The following is an 18226-nucleotide window of genomic DNA, read 5'->3' on the forward strand; positions in this document are numbered from 1 at the left end:
ATGCATGGACGCCACTGTACGTTTGTGAGGATTAGGGTGACTCATCTATATTAATTACAGCTACATTGCAACATTTCGAAAGGGTGAGACCATTGGTTGGAAATATTGAAACGGGGCGTATCCTATGAAATTGGCGTGAAGAAAGCTCGAAGTACTGTACTGACTTCACGCCACTTGTAACGAAACCTCCCGGTACTTTCAAGGAAATAAAATGACTTGTAGTTGTTATCGGGAAGAAGACAGGATCTTTGGAAAAAATTGATATTCCTGTTGTTTATGTTACCTCACCAAAAGTACAGGTAGGCCTGTTTGGACTTGAAATATCAGGACGCACGTTTACACTTCGAACGCACTATTATTCCTAGCCGAGGAACGCTCAACTCCGTCCTTCAGCTATACTTTCACCAAACTTGTTCTTGGGTGGGGCATTTGTTCTAATTAAACAGTAAAACAATGGTATTATACCCTGTATAGCCTTTTTGGACAGTGTGCTATTTTTTATTGGACAGAGTGTATGGCTTGTTATGGGTGAATTAATGTAGATTTGTCATGGTTTCTCATTCTCAACTTTACGTCTATAATAGTCTAATGAAACAGGGTCGATTTCCGTGCTTATAAACCCAGGGTCCTTACAATAGTGTGGGCTAAAGGTGTACAGGTGTACACACTATATGACTTTCAGAATCCTAACATCGCCCAGCCTATCACATTAGACGCATTTCATGTCACTAAACGATGTGGCACAGACGGCGGTCACACACTGCAAGATATTTTACTTGGTCGTGCGGATTGTTGATACCACGCTATCTCGCAAAAAAACATTGTTTGTGCACTTCAGAGCTGTAACGAATCGACGCGTTGGTTAATTAAAGGCAAGTACAAAGTGCAGACGCATACTAGATAGTAGTCATCGCTCCGGTTTGTGAGTCTACACCTTCTTGGTGATGCGAAACAACGTCATCATCTCACTGGTTTCTTCTCTGGCGAGCTCGCATTGGCTGTCGCTGATCACCGTTCTCAAAACTTGTCAGGGCACATCTCACATCACAAGAACATTGCAGATTGTGTGCTGTTAAAATCAAACGTTTGAAAATATCGGGAAGTCTGGGATTCCTGAAAGACGAGATCCGTACGCCTCGGACTGCGTCTCTGAGCCGCTCACATTAAACCAGCTTCGGTGACGGCCGCGCGCCCAGATTAGGCAATGACATGGGGGGTTTTGTCTCCGATTTTAAAAACTTATCTGGGACAGCTAAATCGGGGCCAAAAACGCGTAGTGTACACCCGGTTTAAGAGACGTATTACTGTTTTACATAATTATGTGAGCATAATCTTCTAGTGTGTTAAGTGTGAGCTCTTCTATAGAATATACATGTTTTGCCCCCCATGGTTTCCTCTTTGATTTTTATGCGGGTGGAAATTGAAAATTAGACAATTCTAAAAAAGAATTATGCTTGGACAAACTAGAAAATTCACTGAGGCCCCTAGGGGTCCCCATCCCCCTGAAAGTTGCTGCACTAGAGGGCTAATCCAATTGATTACTCACCTGGGCCAATTGATATTTTCAACTGACATTATATTAATACCATGTACAGAGATTGTAAATTCACAATATGTATTCATAGATATCAAACATAGCAATCATATTGGTATTTCGACAGGAGATGGATTTCCAAAGGCTGCTGTTGCAGGTGGAACAAGCCCTGAGCAGTGAAGAAGTACAAGCACTTGCATTTCTTTGTACAGATTTACTGGGTAAAGACCTGAACTCAGTGACCACAGCTAGTAAACTCTTCTCTCTTCTGACGGACCAAGAACTGTTATCCCCTGATCAACCTTGCTTGCTTGCTGACCTACTACTCACCATCCAGCGGCACAGCTTGATGCGAGGCCTTGGCCTCAACAACCAGCTACCAACAACCAGTAGACACATCTCTCCTTATAGGTGAATATATAGGCCACATTTACTATAACCTCATCCCCAGGCTTAGTGTTGTCGGAAGTGGCTGGGAATTAAATGATTACTACATCTGAATCCATACATCTCTCCCCACGATTGAATACAGACAAAGACAACTACCCACTCATGACACGAATATAAACCCATGTTGTGTTACAGTTGATCACTCCATATACTGTATTGTGATGTTCTCTGAAAAGGGAATGACACATTGTATCTAACCATCTGCAGAAAGATGCTGTATGACCTGTCAGAGAACATCACTCGAGATGAGTTGCGGGAGATCAAGTTCTTGTTGAGTAATGAACTCTCTCGTAGAAAACTGGAGGACAACCTGGTGAGTATGTCAGAACAGTCTAAAATGTCATATGTGTTGTCCAGAGTAGGGCAGTAACCTTTTACAGTATTTTGTGCAATTTAGTGCTTATCTTGATGGACCAACTGACGTTACACATTTTGCTTTATTCTTTCAGACGACCTTGCAATTATTCCTGGAAATGGAGAAAATGGATATTTTGAGCATCGTAAAACTAAACACTCTTGAAAGCATTATTGAAAGTGTCTGCCCCGTGTTGAAAAAAACGATCAAAAAGTATAAGACACAGAATTCCTTATCTGGTAAATCACTTATATGCTGAACAATCCAATCCCTTGCCTGTCAATGATTTAGAACGGGGATATGACTGAGATGTTTTATGCTATTCAATCAGGGCCAGGAACTCAAGAGACAGGGATGGGACAGTTAAGACCAAGATCTGTGTCTGAAGCTCATGCAGGAATCCAGGTAACATACAATGCTCGTCAGCACTCCTTTTTTTTATTTCTTACATTATCTTGATATACAGTTCTCATGGACATATTTCAGTTCATATCTTGATAAGCTACTACAGTATAATCCTCACAGACTCTCATGCCTGTTTTATTTGCTTTCCTTCAGGCTGCCTCCATGCTTCCAAAGCGGCCTGTCTCTTGTGAACTATCAGGTAGATAGGAGCTGTCACTATCCACTGGGCCCAAATTGGTTGAATCAACGTTGAATCACCTCCTACTAGAGAGTTGATCTTCAGCTGTTCATTTGGTCTCCCATCCAGGGTTTTAACCAAGCCCTGCTTTTATATTTGTTACTGACTACTATTAATGTGCTATCGTGAGAATGATTTTCAGTGACCTCTTAAAAACTAAATATATTCACTTTTGCTCTCAAAGTCATTCCAAAAGGTAGGTTTAACAGAGCAAATGAAATGGGACCATACTTTATCAGACATATATCATCAATGATGCTATTCAGGACTATATAGCATTAACAAAGTCATCAACAGCTATTGTTTCAATTCAACCCAGAATTCAACAACAAAAATAGACAATACATATGTTGGATTCACGTCTCAATCTCAACCGAAAATCAAAATGAAAGAGTAGGTCTAAGTCAAACTTTAAATGCACTGTAAATAAAGTAAATTTCATTTGATTTAGTTCTATTCTTTAACTTTGATTATAGGTTGAGATGGAGACGCGAATCTAACATATACATTATTGATTTGTAGACCAGATGGAATTTGTTGACCATCAAACAAAATTCAATATCACTTTTGCAATACAGTCAATAGCCTATTAACTTGTCGACAAGTTAACAAATTATGTTGGATCTCCAACTAAACCAAAAAAAGTTAAAGAATGGGATTAAGCCAATGGCTCTAATGAAACTATCCAAGCATTAAATGTTGATATTTGGTTGCGTGGTCAACCAAACACAATTCAATATTAATTTTGTAATACAGTAAATTGCCGAAAGTAAAAAATATCTTACAAACTAATGTAACAGTATTTATTCAACCTTAAAATGAGTAACACATCCATGGACACATTTTGAGGTTACTGTAACTATAAATGTCTTCTTATGTAATCATATAAAGCATGCATGTTCAAGATAGCATGAATAGGTCGTCGCAGGTCTGTGGAGATCTTCACAATTGCTGTAATAATCTGTGCAGATTCATGAACAACATCGATCACTTGCACTATGTACGTTTAATGTTATCTCAATTACAATCCAATTCATGTGTTTGTGCTATTAGATAAAGCACAGTGATAACATATCAAGTTGTATAAATACAAAATATGTGACATTGTATTCCCATTTGAACTTTGTTTAGCTTTTTAATGGTTGAAAGCATGGTGATAACACATTTAGATGACAACTAAACCATAAATCAGATGTTGTTTTCCCATTGGAATTTGGTTGTGCTTTTAGCTTTGGGAATTTAACACATTTCTGGCAGTCTTTTTGACTGGGCGAATAAAGGTTGAAATCTCATTGATCAAGGTCTCAACCAAATATTACCAAAATGTCCACGTTGAAATGACACGATCTGCCCAGTGGGTACTGTCAATGTCAAATCTTCTTCACTATGTTATAACATGCTCACCTTCCATTTCCTGTTTGTCTTACACATTCCCTTTTATTTTTGTCTTAGTTGAACAGTATGACCATTCTCCCCCCACTTACTTCTCGTGTTCACAGCTTTCAACCAAGGTAAGTGTCTAATGTTCAGTCCAGGTTTTGGGGCCACACTTATTTGCTGCATTGGAGCATACAGCATACATCAACAGGAACACCCCGCCAGTCTTTACATCAGAGGCCATGGCCATCCCTCATGTCTGTGTAGTAACTTGTCATTACCTCTTCTTCCATTTACAGGTATCCTCTCTGAATCGATCTGACACCTCTCTGGGTAAGTCCCACACTGAACATGCTGTGCCACCCTCTACCTTTGTTCTCTGTTTTGGAGTACAGTACAGAACTCACATGACATTTTTGTGTCATCTTGGTCTATCCACACAACAGATGTTCGGAGAGTCTCATATTCGATGGATGCAGGACCTTCACACGGGCTGAGTCTCCGAAGTACCAATGGGGACAACTGTGCTGCTCCCATTAAAGGTCAATTGAGAATCTATAATGCCAATCTGCAAAAGGGGCCTGCTGACTCTTCCCTTTTCCACACACTCTGTTGGCTCATTGGCCTCACTGTTTGTTAGCTGTATCATTGATGCATTCTTACCTGATCCATGTCTTCTCTCATATAGAGTATCATCAAGTTTCATCCACATCCTCATGTGGAGACAATAAGAACTTTGGCCCAGCAGATCCTCAGAGAGGAAACACCAAAAGAGAGGTTTCTCTTATAATGATCTTTTTAAAGGAGCGTTGACTAAGTCATGTCAGTGCCTGTTTTTACTGAAAGCGGATTGTAATGTATGGATTATTTTAGGTACACGAGTTGTTTCTGGGATTATGGATTTGTATATGACGAAAGTATTCAGACCCCTTGACTTTTTCCAGATTTTGTTATGTTACAGCCTTATTCTAAAATTGATGAAATTGTGTTTTTCCCCTCATCAATCTACACACAATACCCCATAATGACAAAGCAAAAACTGTATTTTCAATTTTTTTTGCAAATATATATATAAAAAAGCTGAAGAATCACATTTTGTAGTACTTTGTTGAAGCACCTTTGGAAGCGATTACAGCCTCAAGTCTTCTTGGGTTTGACGCTACAAGCTTGGCACACCTGTATTTGGGGAGTTTCTCCCACTCTTCTCTACAGATCCCCTCAAGCTCTGTCAGGTTGGATGGGGAGTGTCGCTGCACAGCTATTTTCAGGTCTCTCCAGAGATGTTTGATCCGGTTCAAGTCCAGGCTCTGGCTGGGCCACTGAAGGACATTCAGAGACTTGGAAGGTGAACCTTCGCCCCAGTCGGAGTTCTTGGTCACCTCCCTGACCAAGGCCCTTCTCCCCCGATTGCTCAATTTGGCCGGGCGGCCAGCTGTAGGAAGAATCTTGGTGGTTCCAAACTTCTTCCATTTAAGAACGATGGAGGCCACTGTGTTCTAGGGGACGTTCAATGTTACAGACATTTTTTGGTACCCTACCCCAGATCTGTGCCTCGACACCATCCTGTCTCGGAGCTCTACGGACAATTCCTTCGACCTCATGGCTTTGTTTTTGCTCTGACATGCACTGTCAACTGTGGGACCTTTAATAGACAGGTGTGTGCCTTTCCAAATAATGTCCAGTCAATTGAATTCACCACAGGTGGACTCCAATCAAGTTGTAGAAACATCTCAAGGATAATAAATGGAAACAGGATGGACCTGAGCTCAATTTCGAGTCTCATAGCAAAGGGTCTGAATACTTATGGGAACATGGTATTTCTGTTTTTATGTTTAATACATTTGCAAACATTTCTAAAACCCTGTTTTTGCTTCATCATTATGGGGTATTGTGTGTAGATTGATGAGAAAACTGTTTTATTTAATATACCGGCTGTAACGTAACAAAATGTGGAAAAAGTCAAGGGGTCTGAAGATTTTCCTAATGCTCTACATGTGTTTTCTTTCTGTAGGAACTGGGAGAATATTCTATGACAGGAAAAAAGAGAGGTTTCTGTCTGATCATTAACAACTACGACTTTAGAAATTCCCCTCTACCGTTAAAAGAAAGAGCGGGAACACACATTGACAAAAGTAAGATCATCTTTACTTGTAATACTTACTATACTGAAATACTTCCAATACCTGTATGTGGGTTGCTTTTGAAGAACCAGGGCTCAACCACAACCACTTGTGTTTTAGAGAGTTTGGTGAGTGTGTTCAAGTGGCTGGGCTTTGAGACACAGACTGAGCCAGACTGCAGTCGGGAGAAGATACTGTCTCTACTTACGGAGCTGCGCAACCGGGATCACAGCCAGATGGACTGCCTGGTGTGCTGCGTTCTGAGCCACGGCCTAGAGGGAGGTGTTTACGGGGTGGACGGGCTGGAGGTCAGTGTCAGGGAGCTCACAGAGCCCTTCTCAGGACTGGAGTGCAGCTCACTGAGGGACAAGCCCAAGCTGTTCTTCATCCAGGCCTGTCAGGGCAACAAGGACCAAAAGCAAGTGTTCATCCAGTCTGATGGCCCAGCACCAAGCTCTACTACCTCCAGCTCTATCTGCACCGATGCAGTGGTACACAGAGACTCCATTCCCACTGATGCTGACTTCCTTCTGGGCATGGCCACTGTCCCTCACTTTGCCTCTTTTAGAGACAAGAGGCAGGGCACTTGGTTCATCCAGTCGTTGTGCCAGAACCTCATCAACTTGGTGCCCAGGTTAGTGCTCAGAAATATGCTTGGTCTCTCTGTTGTTAGATTCTGCCATCAGTACACAGTGAAATATGACGTACAGATGTGAGCGTATTGTTGGTAAATTAATATTATGTTTGATTTCCTCTCATTGTTCTCTCTCTGTCCAGTGGGTATGACTTGCTGTCCATCCTGACCAAGGTGAATGATGATGTCAGCAGGAAGACAAATGGCATTAAGAAGCAGATGCCCCAGCCTGCATACTCGCTCAGAAAGAGGGTGGTCTTTCCCATTCCCAAAGAACCACCTCCCAGACTATGTGAGCCACAAGCATTGGCTTGAGAACACTAGAGCAGATTTCTTTAATGGTCGTCACCTTTCCCATCTATTCAGGGTACTGATTCAGAAACTAGTTGAGTGGACTCTCACCGACGATATTAATCCATGGGGAAAAGACTAGTACTTGAATAGCACTGCCCTAGACTGAGAGACTGTCTCCACACTCCTGTCTACACTGCACACCTCAGGGATCCCTCAAGTATAAACTGCTGTGTTTTTCCAAAACTGAATGTTAACTGTTTTTTAGACCTTATATAAAAAATGAAATTCAGTATAAATATATCCAAAGAACTGTAAATAGAACATTTCAGGAATTTTTTAAAAGGGTGTTTTTAAATGTTGTAGAGAAAAAGCAAGAACAACCGAAGAGCACTTAATATGCAACGTTTTCCACGTGTTTTTTTTTCTAAATGGTCAATTTCTTACTCCTTTGCACATTGACTTCCTAAATGAATACAAAATAACATTTTCAATCAATATAGATCATTTTGTTGTTGCTGCTGTTTCAATACATCAGTGTACTCCTTGACACCACATGTCATACAACACATTTAAGACACATTCTATGACAGAAGAATAAAAAATATGGTCAAACATGTATTGGTGTGGTCATGAGTTGCACTACGGCTCTGTTGGTTCTTGCGTGATGCATGACATGCGTCTTGGTCCAAGCTGGCTTGGGTTTTTCCCGCAGTCTGACATACGACAGGTCTGTCACAACAACAAGATAGCCATCACTAGCAGGTTTGAACAGAAACTTCAGTGACAGTTTCTCTGAATGAAGAGGATACATAGAGTATCAGTAGCTTACCACAATATCCAGTTGCTCTTGTGTCTGGTGATAAGCTGTTCTCAACAAACTGATGGTTACATCCTTCTCTGTCAGCTCACCAGCTAGTACCTAGAAAGCCACACACGCTCAGTGACTTCAGAGGTAAACTATCCCATTGTCCGAACCACCTATAAGTCAAATTCAGGTTAACATTGGTAGCAACAATCCTCCTCTGACCTGTATCTCCTCCTCAAACCTGGCCTGGAGTTCTGCCATTTCTGCCTCAAAGGCCTTTCTTTGGTTATCCTTTTCCCGCTCACTTTTGTTCAGCTGCTCACGTGCTGTCAGTGATGAGAAATATACAATTTCTAAATGTCAACACTGAAACTGAGAAGCTGTATAATCACTCCACTTTCTCCAATTGTTAATAACCTCACAATGCATCAGTTGGTCCATGAGATGCCTTTCCTGCTCCTCTTTCCAGCTGTTCTCCTTCCTTAGCCAGCTGCTACGCATCTCCTCAAATATACTGTCCTAGAGCAGTAGGGAAAAAAACACTATTTTAATTTTCAATAAATAAATCAACCTTTTTTTTTGCAGTGCATTTCACTGAAAAAATGTGAAACACTAAGTTCTGACTGGTGCCATCTGGCAACAGGTGGCAAGGCTAATTCACCTTGTATGTGCGGAAGGAGCTTTTGAGGAAGTCATACTCTTTCTCCAGCAGGGCTGTGAGGGTTGACAAGCAAAGAAAGGGTGAGAGTGACAGGGACAGGGACAGGTTGAAGAGACAGTGTTAGTTAAACTGTTAGGCTGCCACAAGTAATTTAATACCACATCTCTCCTCTGCACAGCCCTTCTCCCCCTCCAGAGTCTTGGTATGGAGGGTCACTAAAGCACTGATCTCTGATCTGTGGGCCTGCATTAGCTGCCTGTAAGTCAGAGGGAAGTGGTGACTGGGAATCACCTCTTTGTCAAAGGACCTTATTCCAATTTGACAGTTTAGCATGAAAGGACGCCACCTCTGCTAGCTGTGTGGGGCATAAAGTACCTACTCTATCTCCTGTTGTTGCTGCTGCCTAACTCTCTCAGCTCTCCGCTCTGCTTCGTCCAACAGCTGTGAAACAGAGACATGATGAAGTTAGAAGGAGTCAGATGTCCCCTTTAGATGACCATGTTGGAGAAACTATCTAGATATCTCACCGCACGGCAGCTGTGCTGGTGGGACCGCCGTTCATCCTTTAGGAGGTCTGTCAGTTTCCCCATCTGCTCCTGCATGTCCTGCAAAAAACCCTGCCTAGCGAACACAAAGGCAATAAGCCAAGCATGTAAAGGCCAATAACTCTGTAATCCAGAAGAGCAGATTTCATGCACAGAATGTTACGATCCATGTGAAACTACCCAAATCAACTATATCAGTGGTGTTTGAATGAGTTCTGTGCTTTGAGTGACATATCATGCTGACAACTGACTAAATATAGGGAAAATTAAAAACTCACATGTTCATAGTTTGGGAAACCCAGTAGCCCACTAGGCCTGAGGACTACACTGTGCAAGTTCTCAGGTTTTTGCTGGGATTCTAATATGAGGTCATAGTTAACTTCTAGGTTCTCACAAACTTTACTCTTCCAGTAATCTCTGTTAATCCAGAAGTCAAATATTTCTCCGTCTATACACAGAATCTGCCCATTGGAGATTACTGTTCCAGAATTTGAGAAAAAAAATCATTTCTGGGAATGAATCAAGCTTTACGCATCCCTAAAGTCACTAGACACATAAGCATGTTGCAGACCGACCAAGTGGGAAAGAAATCATAGGGCGCGCACGGGCACATGTTTAATATATACTGTAATACTACTAGCCACCTAGCAATTTTATGAAGTTGGCTTTAGCTAGCCAAGATTGGTTCCCAATCTCACAACTAGATACACTACAAAAGTATGTGGGCACATGCTTGTCGAACATCTCCAAAATCATGGGCATTAATACAGAGTTGGTTCCTTCTTTAATGCTATAACAGCCTCCACTCTTCTGGGAAGGCTTTCCACTAGATGTTGGAACATTGCTGTGGAGACTTGCTTCCATTCAGCCACAAGAGCATTATTGAGGTCGGATACTGATGTTGGGCGATTAGGCCTGGCTCAAAGTCGGCATTCCAAATCATCCCAAATGTGTTCGATGAGGTTGAGGTCAGGGCTCTGTGCAGGCCAGTAAAGTTCTTCCACACCGATCTCGACAAACCATTTCTGTATGGACCTCACTTTTTCTGCACTGGGGCATTGTCATGCTGAAACAAGAAAGGGCCTTCCCCAAACTGTTGCCACAAAGTTGGAAGCACAGAATCATCTAGAATGTCATTGTATGCTATAGCATTAAGATTTCCCTTCACTGGAACTAAGGGGCCTAGCCCGAACAATGACAAACAGCCCCAGACCATTATTCCTCCTCCATCAAACTTTACAGTTGGCACGATGCATTCGGGCAGTAAGCATCCTCCTGGCTTCCGCCAAACACAGATCCGTCAGTCGGACTGCCAGATGGTGAAGCGTGATTCATCACTCCAGAGAAGGCGTTTCCACTGCTCTAGAGTCCAATGGTGGCAAGCTTTACACCACTCCAGCCGACACTTGGCATTGTGCATGGTGATCTTAGCCTTGTGTGCAGCTGCTTGGCCACGGAAACCAATTTCCTGAAGCTTCATGAAACAGTTATTGTGCTGACGTTGCTTCCAGAGGCAGTTTGGTACTTGTGAGTGTTGCAACCGAGGACAGGAGATTTGTACACGCTTCAGCACTCTACGGTCCCATTCTGTGAGCTTGTGTGGCCTACCACTTTGCGGCTGAGCCATTGTTTCTCCTAGACAATTCCACTTCACAATAACAGCCCTTACAGTCGACTGGGGCACGAAATGACTTGTTGGAAAGGTTGCATCCTATGACGATGCCACGTTGAAAGTCACTGAGCTCTTCAGTAAGGCCAATGTTTGTCTATGGAGATTGCTTGGCTGTGTGCTCGACTTTATGCACTTGTCAGCAACAGCGGTTGCTGAAATAGTCGAATCCACTAATTTGAAGGGGTGTCCACATACTTTTGTATATATAGTGTACCAAGAAGCCATTTCAGGCCATCAACGAAGAGTAGCTAGCTTGTCTAACTATCTTAGCTGGCATGCCTGCTGGCAAGGTTGGTAGACTTTAGAGAAGCAAGTCATTTCTAAATGTACTGAATAAAGCGCAAATCATTATCCACAGATGACCTCGATAGTCCAGCGTCCCATTGTGACATAGCTAAGACCACCATTCACGGGAGACACACAGCCCGAATGAGCGCCATCCCACAATTCCCAACCAACTGGTCTCTTGGTTAATTTAAATGTGTTGACAATTGGAGAAATTGCTTGAGCTGTGCTGAAATTTCAAAAAGTATGAAAGCCAACGGTCAAATACTCTAGAACACTGCTGTGCGTACACGTACACCTTTGGTACTCTGATAGACCCTTAAGACTCACATCCCTTTCAATCTTTTACCCAGATTTTAGGAGATGTAGAGAAGCATATTTAGTTCCTTTAAAAAAATAACCACCAGTCAGGAGGATACAGACAGCGCTAGAGGTATGCTTAGATATGCAGAAAAATGTACTTACAGTATTAAGCATAACAATTATGGCTCTAGATTGCAAGAAAAATGTGTTTCAGGAGTGTTAGAAATGTAAAATTCTCCAACAATTAACCACCCCCCAGCCATTGCCATCCAAACAAATTTTGGGGGCGCATGACGCTCCTGAAAGAAATCCTATGAACCTGTTTAATCAGCACAACAACACTAAATTAAAACAATGATACTGTAGGACTCCATATATATATTTTTTAAAATAAATAACCCACTGGGCACACCACGTTATTTCATTGATAACCGAGCAAAATATGGTTGAAACATTGATCAATGAGATTGCAACTTATATTCACCCACTCAAACAGACAGCCAAATGTTAGTTGCATTTCCATTTTATCACTATGATTTCAACCGTCTAAATGCATAACCATATTCCAATGGAAAAACAATGTCTCATTTTTGGTTTAGTTGTCACCCAAATGTCTATCCCAGCACTTTCAACCATTTAGGGCTCCCGAGTGGCACAGCGGTCTCAGTGCTAGAGGCGTCACTACAAACCCTGGTTCGATCCCGGGCTGTATCACAACGGGCCGTGATTGGGAGTCCCATATGGCAGCACACAATAGGCCCAGTGTTGTCTGGGATAGGGGAGGGTTTGGCCGGGGTAGGCCGTCATTGTAAAATAAGAATTTGTTCTTAAATAAAACATGTTTTTAAAAGCAAATCAAATCAAAAATGTATTTGTCACATGCTTCATGAACAACATGTTTAGACTAACAGTGAAATTCGTATGTTCCCTTCCCAACAATGCAGAAATATATATATACATTTTTCAAAGCAAAAGAAAAAAGCACAGCAAAGTAAAAATGGGATACAATGTCAGATATTTTGTTTATTTATAAAACAGATGAATGTGTTACTTCATCGACACAGGACCTCCCGAGTGGTGCAGCGGTCTAAGGCACTGCATCTCAGTGCTAGAGGTGTCACCACAGACCCAGGATCGATCCCAGGCTGTGTCGCAGCAGGCCACGACCAGTAGACCCATGAGGCGGCACACAATTGGCCCATTGTCGTCAGGGTTAAGTGCGTTTAGCCGGATGGGATGTCCATGTCCCACCGTGCTCTAGCGACTCATAGTGGCGGGCCGGGGGCATGCACGCTGACGACGGCTGCCAGTTGTATGGTGTTTCCTCTGACACATTGGTGCGGCGGGCTTCTGCGTTAAGCGAGCAGTGCGGCTCGACAAGGCCATGTTTTGAAGGACGCATGGCTCTCGAACTTTGCCTCTCCCGAGTCCGTATGGGACAAGATGGTAACTACCAATAGGATATTGGGGAGAAAAATGTGTAAAAAAGAGATTACAATAAAAGTACATAGTGCAATTGATCAATGTTGTTCATGATTCTGCACAGATTATTACAGCAATTGTGAAGATCTCCACAGACCTGCGATGACCTATTCATGCTATCTTGAACATGCCCGCTTTATATGACTATATAAGAAAAAATGTATAGCTACAGTAACGTCAAAATATGTCCATTGCTGTATTACTCATTTTAAGGTTTAATATTACAAATAGTCTTAGCCTAAAGTTATCTACTATATTACAAAAGTAGTAATGAATTGTATTTGGTTGTTGCAACTAAATATTAACATTTAAAGAAGATGTACAAGTATATTAGGAAAGTATTCAGACCCGTTGACTTTTTCCACATTTTGTTACGTTACAGGCTTACTCAAAAATGGATTAAATAAAAATCCTCATCAATCTACACACAATACCCCATAATGATAAAGCAAAAGGTTTTTCAAAATGTTTGCAAATGTATTCAAATAAAAAAACAGAAATACCTTATTTACATAAGCATTCAGACCTTTTGTTTATGAGACTCGAAATTGAGCTCAGGTGCATCCTGTTTCCATTGACCATCCTTGAGATGTTTCTACAACTTGATTGGAGTCCACCTGTAAATTCAATTGATTAGACATGATTTGTAAAGGCACATACCTGTCTAAATAAGATCCCACAGTTAACAGTGCATGTCAGAGCAAAAACCAAGCCATGAGGTCGAGGGAATTGTCCGCAGAGCTCCGAGACAGGATTTTGACGAGGCACAGATCTGGGGAAGGGTTCCAAAATATTTATGTAGCATTGAAGGTCCCCAAGAACACAGTGGCCTCCATCATTCTTAAATAAAAGATGTTTGGAACCACCAAGACTCTTCCTAAAGATGGCCGCCTGGCCAAACTGAGCAATTGGGGGAGAAGGGCCTTGATATGGGAGGTGACAAAGCACCCGATGGTCACTCGGACAGAGTTCGAGTTCTTCTGTGGAGATGAGAGAACATTCCAGAAGGACAACCATCTCTGCAGCACTCCACCAATCAGGCCTTTATGGTAGAGTGGCCAGATGGAGCCACTCCTCAGTAAAAGGCACATGACAGCCCGCTTGGAGTTTGCCAAAAGGCACCTGAATGCCAAGCGTCACGTCTGGAGGAAATCTGGCACCATTCCTACGGTGAAGCCTGGTGGTGGTAGCATCATGCTGTGGGGATGTATGGCAGTCCTTGTTTGGCAGTCTCCCAATCCTTGCAGTGGCAAGGACTGGGAGACAAGTCAGGATTGAGGGAAAGATGAACGGAGCAAAGTACAGACAGATCCTTGATGAAAACCTTCTCCAGAGCGCTCAGGACCTCAGACTGGGGCGACGGTTCACCTTCCATCAAGACAACGACCCTAAGCACACAGCCAAGACAACGCAGGAGTGGATTTGGGTGAAGTCTCTGAATGTCTTCGAGTAGCCCAGCCAGAGCCTGGAACTGAACCCGATCTAAAATCTCTGGAGAGACCCGAAAATAGCTGTGCAGCGACACTCTCCATCCAACCCGACAGAGCTTGAGAGGATCTGCAGAGAAGAATGGGAGAAACTCCCAAAGTACAGGTGTGCCAAGCTCGTTGTGTCATACCCAAGAAGCCTTGAGGCTGTAATCGCTTCCAAAGGTGCTTCAACAAATACTGAGTAAAGGGTCTGAATACTTATGTAAATGTGATACATTTAATACATTTGCAAAAATACCTGTTTTTGCTTTGTCATCATGGGTTATTGTGTGTGTGTAGAACAATTTCATCCATTTTAGAATAAGGCTGTAACGTAACAAAATGTGGAAAAAGTCAAGTGGTCTGAAAACTTTCCTAATGCGCTGTATCTACTGCTTGGATATTTCCATCTGAGACACTGGCTTAATCACATTTTTTAAACTTTTATTTTTGGTAGAGTTGGAGACATTAATCCAACATATCAATTGTTGACTTGTCAACAAGTTTCATAGGCTATTTATTGTATTTAAATTGTATTTCAAAAGTTACTGAATTATGTTTGGTTGTCAACACAACCAAATATCAACATTTGAAGGAGATGTTTCTGTCATTTGGATCTGTGCCACTGACTTAGTCTGGCTTCATTCCAGTTTGGCGACAAATTGATAATTGATATGTTGGATTAACGTCTTCATCTCAACCAAAAATCCAAGTTAAAGGACACGACTAAATCAAATCAAGCTTTAAATGCACTTTAAATAAAGTTTTATTTGACTTAGTCCTATCCTTTAACTTTGATTTTTTATTTGAGATGAAGACGTGAATCCAACATGTCAATCATTAATTTGAAGACAAACTGGAATTAAAGCCAGACTAAGTCGGTGGCACAGATGAAACTCTCCAGGCAGAAAATACATCTCCTTGCATTGACCACCAAACACAATTCAATATCACTAAATATCAACAACCAGAGCTTGAAACCCTAGGCCTATTGTATTGTCTATTTATTTTGTTGAATTGAAACAATAGCTGTTGATGACTTTGTTAATGCTATATAGTCCTGAATAGCATCATTGATGATATATGTCTGATAAAGTATGGTCCCATTTGATTTGCTCTGTTAAACCTAACTTTTTGGAATGACTTTGATAGCAACAGTGAATCTATTTAGTTTTTAAGTGGAGATCTGTCAACAATCATTGATAATATTCAGTGACAAATATCATAGCTAGGCTTAGTTAAAACCCTGGATAGGAGACCGAATGGTAGCTGTAGATAGATCAACTCTCCAGTCGGATGGTGCTGCCCAACCTATTGTTTTTTCTTCTGATAGTGGATATAAGGTTGAATATCTGGCCTTGTTTCAAAGGTACAAATTCAACATAGAGGTTTATGTTGAAATTTGGTTACCACGATGACATCATGCTGTTGACATTTCACCCTTAAAACAAGTTTTGATCAAACAGTTTTTCAAATCCAATGTATTTTCCATATAGATTCCATATCACAACACTTTGACATACTACGTTGGGAAAGCTGAATTCTCTTGCTAGAAAATGTCATTTCTAACTCTCCTCATTAAACCAGTAGATGCCAGTATTCACCTATTTTCTGACGTCTAAACGGGTTCCGTGGGACGTCCCAATGCTGAAGTCACCCCAATGACGTTGACATTTCAAACGGTTAAGGTAACACTTACGAGAAAAGGTTGCAGTATACCTGCAGTATGCTTCAAATACTGCGTCCAAAATACCAGTCGACTGCAGTTTCAAACTTCAATGTTTTTTTAAAGGGAACGGTACGGGGTTAGGTTTGGAGCAGCATTTCCCAAATTCGGTCCTGGGGACCCTAAGGGTTGCACATTTTGTTTTTTGACCTAGCACTACACAGTTGATTCAAATAATCAAAGCTTGATAATGAGTTCATTATTTAAATCAGCTGTGTAGTGCTAAACTAAAAGGTACACCACTTGGGGTCCCAAGGACTGAGTTAGGGAAGCGCTGGGTTAGGGTTTACGGTAGGGACGTCCGAAGGATTCCGTAAAGCACTAACTATTATCTGAAATCCAACTCATATATTCACAATATCCCATTTTCAATATACAACAACTGCGGAAAATAATATTTATTTGACCTGGTGAACCGGATGTTGTTGATCAGTTGTCAAATGATCAAATCGGATTAGTGTCATGGGAGGACCCAACACTAGCTGGTTCCTATCCACATTAAGGCTTCCGGTTTCCGGTTTTTGCCTTCAATATAAAAGTTTGCGGTAAAACGTGTATGATAAGAAAAATAGTTTTTTTTCCCAGCTTTGCATAGTGCATAATTTCAAAAGTATGTGAAAAAAATTAAAAACATTGTATAACGACAGGGTGTAAAAATCTAAACTAAAGAGAATTACTACTTTATATACAATAAAGATTATAGTGGAGCTTAAGTAAATTAATGTCAAGAACATAATAGGTAATAAGTAAACTTTTTTTTTTTAAATAAATCATTATTTTGATTGTATGATTCTTGTTTATTTACTGGTGCTAATTGTTCAAGGATGCAATTTTGAAATGTAATGTTTAAGAAAAGTATTTTTGTTGTATTGCACAAACAAATTGCACCGTACAGGAAAAGAAAATGATCATGTGTCCATAAAACCAGGGTTCAGTCTACTCACTATAGTCCCTAGAATACAAATCAGATGAGTTTTAACAAAAAGCTAGGTCATGGGAAGTGTTGGACTTTTACGGAGTGTTGCTGATCTTTTACGCCGTCCATCACATTGGCCACAATGCAAATCACTGTATATGGAATACATAGACTTTATAGAGCAAAATCTTAAATCAAATGTTATTTGTCACATGCGCCGAATACAGCAGAGAGAACAGGCTGGAGTCTTTGACAATTTTTAGGGCCGTCCTCTGAAACGCCTGCTATAGAGGTCCTTGATGGCAGGAAGCTTGGCCCCAGTGATGTACTGGACCGTATGCACTACCCTCTGTAGTGCCTTGAGGTCGGAGGCCGAGCAGTTGCCATACCAGGCAGTAATGCAACCAGTCAGGATGCTCTCAATGGTGCAGCTGTAGAACCCACGCCAAATATTTTCAGTCTCCTGAGGGGGAATAGGCTTTGTCGTGCCCTCTTCACGACTGTTTTGGTGTGTTTGGACCATAACCATCTCTGACCTCCTCCCTATAGGCTGTCTCATCGTTGTCGGTGATCAGGCCTACCACTGTTGTATCATCGGCAAACTTAATGGTGTTGGGAGTCGTGTCTGGCCATGCAGTCTTGAGTAAACATGAAGTACAGGGGGGGGGGGCTGAGCACGCACCCCTGAGGGGCTCCCGTGTTGAGGATCAGTATGGCGGATGTGCTGTTATCTACCCTTACAGGAGTGGAGTAACAGGCCAGCAACACCCCGTATTATTCATAACACCATGAAATGACACCATACATACATTCTACTGCCCCTACTGAGTATTTCCGTACAATACTTTTACTGCGGCACCTAGAATAATTTTTGCTCTATAACGCTTCAAACACAGACAGCGTTGTGGCGCAAAATAGTATGCAGCATAATCTGGATGTGTATGCAACACAAATT

At 41.6% G+C, this 18226-nt stretch overlaps 2 protein-coding genes across 5 annotated transcripts; one reads left to right on the forward strand and one right to left on the reverse strand.

Annotated features, from left to right (window-relative positions):
- The first annotated feature begins 130 nt into the window (after positions 1–130).
- On the forward strand, positions 131–8023 carry casp10 (caspase 10, apoptosis-related cysteine peptidase). 2 transcript variants are annotated; one of them, XM_035750006.1, is made up of 13 exons: positions 131–299; positions 1662–1945; positions 2192–2297; positions 2434–2578; positions 2671–2744; positions 2898–2943; positions 4435–4493; positions 4659–4692; positions 4806–4901; positions 5048–5136; positions 6371–6491; positions 6600–7113; positions 7257–8023. In XM_035750006.1, exons 2-13 carry the CDS (start codon positions 1665–1667, stop codon positions 7426–7428), a joined length of 1737 nt encoding a protein of 578 aa, XP_035605899.1. In that variant the 5' UTR covers positions 131–299; positions 1662–1664; the 3' UTR covers positions 7429–8023. The 2 variants fall into 2 exon arrangements, with proteins under 2 accessions (XP_035605899.1, XP_035605900.1); XM_035750007.1 differs by lacking the exon at positions 4806–4901.
- On the reverse strand, positions 7989–16704 carry LOC118367040 (flagellum-associated coiled-coil domain-containing protein 1-like). 3 transcript variants are annotated; one of them, XM_035750011.2, is made up of 9 exons: positions 16329–16704; positions 9401–9490; positions 9253–9314; positions 9032–9129; positions 8874–8926; positions 8635–8731; positions 8435–8538; positions 8237–8326; positions 7989–8136 (listed from the first exon to the last, which is right to left on the reverse strand). In XM_035750011.2, the coding sequence occupies exons 2-9, from the start codon at positions 9473–9475 to the stop codon at positions 8047–8049; spliced, it is 669 nt and encodes a 222-aa protein (XP_035605904.1). In that variant the 5' UTR covers positions 9476–9490; positions 16329–16704; the 3' UTR covers positions 7989–8046. The 3 variants fall into 3 exon arrangements, with proteins under 3 accessions (XP_035605904.1, XP_035605903.1, XP_035605902.1); XM_035750010.2 differs by having other exon boundaries at positions 9401–9494; positions 16234–16704; XM_035750009.2 differs by having other exon boundaries at positions 9401–9494; positions 16329–16703.
- Positions 16705–18226: the final 1522 nt, after the last annotated feature.

The sequence above is a fragment of the Oncorhynchus keta genome, chromosome 34 (genome assembly GCF_023373465.1).
Source record: "Oncorhynchus keta strain PuntledgeMale-10-30-2019 chromosome 34, Oket_V2, whole genome shotgun sequence".
Classification (NCBI taxonomy): Eukaryota; Metazoa; Chordata; class Actinopteri; order Salmoniformes; family Salmonidae; genus Oncorhynchus; species Oncorhynchus keta.

Excerpts from the sequence above, each read along its gene's own strand:
- casp10 (XM_035750006.1), top strand. The coding sequence starts at position 1,665 with ATGGATTTCCAAAGGCTGCTGTTGCAGGTGGAACAAGCCCTGAGCAGT. Across the intron at positions 2,579-2,670 it reads GACACAGAATTCCTTATCTG|GGCCAGGAACTCAAGAGACA; the intron begins GTAAATCACTTA and ends CTATTCAATCAG. Across the intron at positions 4,902-5,047 it reads CTGTGCTGCTCCCATTAAAG|AGTATCATCAAGTTTCATCC; the intron begins GTCAATTGAGAA and ends TCTCTCATATAG.
- LOC118367040 (XM_035750011.2), bottom strand. The coding sequence starts at position 9,475 with ATGCAGGAGCAGATGGGGAAACTGACAGACCTCCTAAAGGATGAACGG. Across the intron at positions 8,327-8,434 it reads GGTTTGAGGAGGAGATACAG|GTACTAGCTGGTGAGCTGAC; the intron begins GTCAGAGGAGGA and ends GTGGCTTTCTAG. Across the intron at positions 8,137-8,236 it reads AAGAGCAACTGGATATTGTG|ACCTGTCGTATGTCAGACTG; the intron begins GTAAGCTACTGA and ends TTGTTGTGACAG.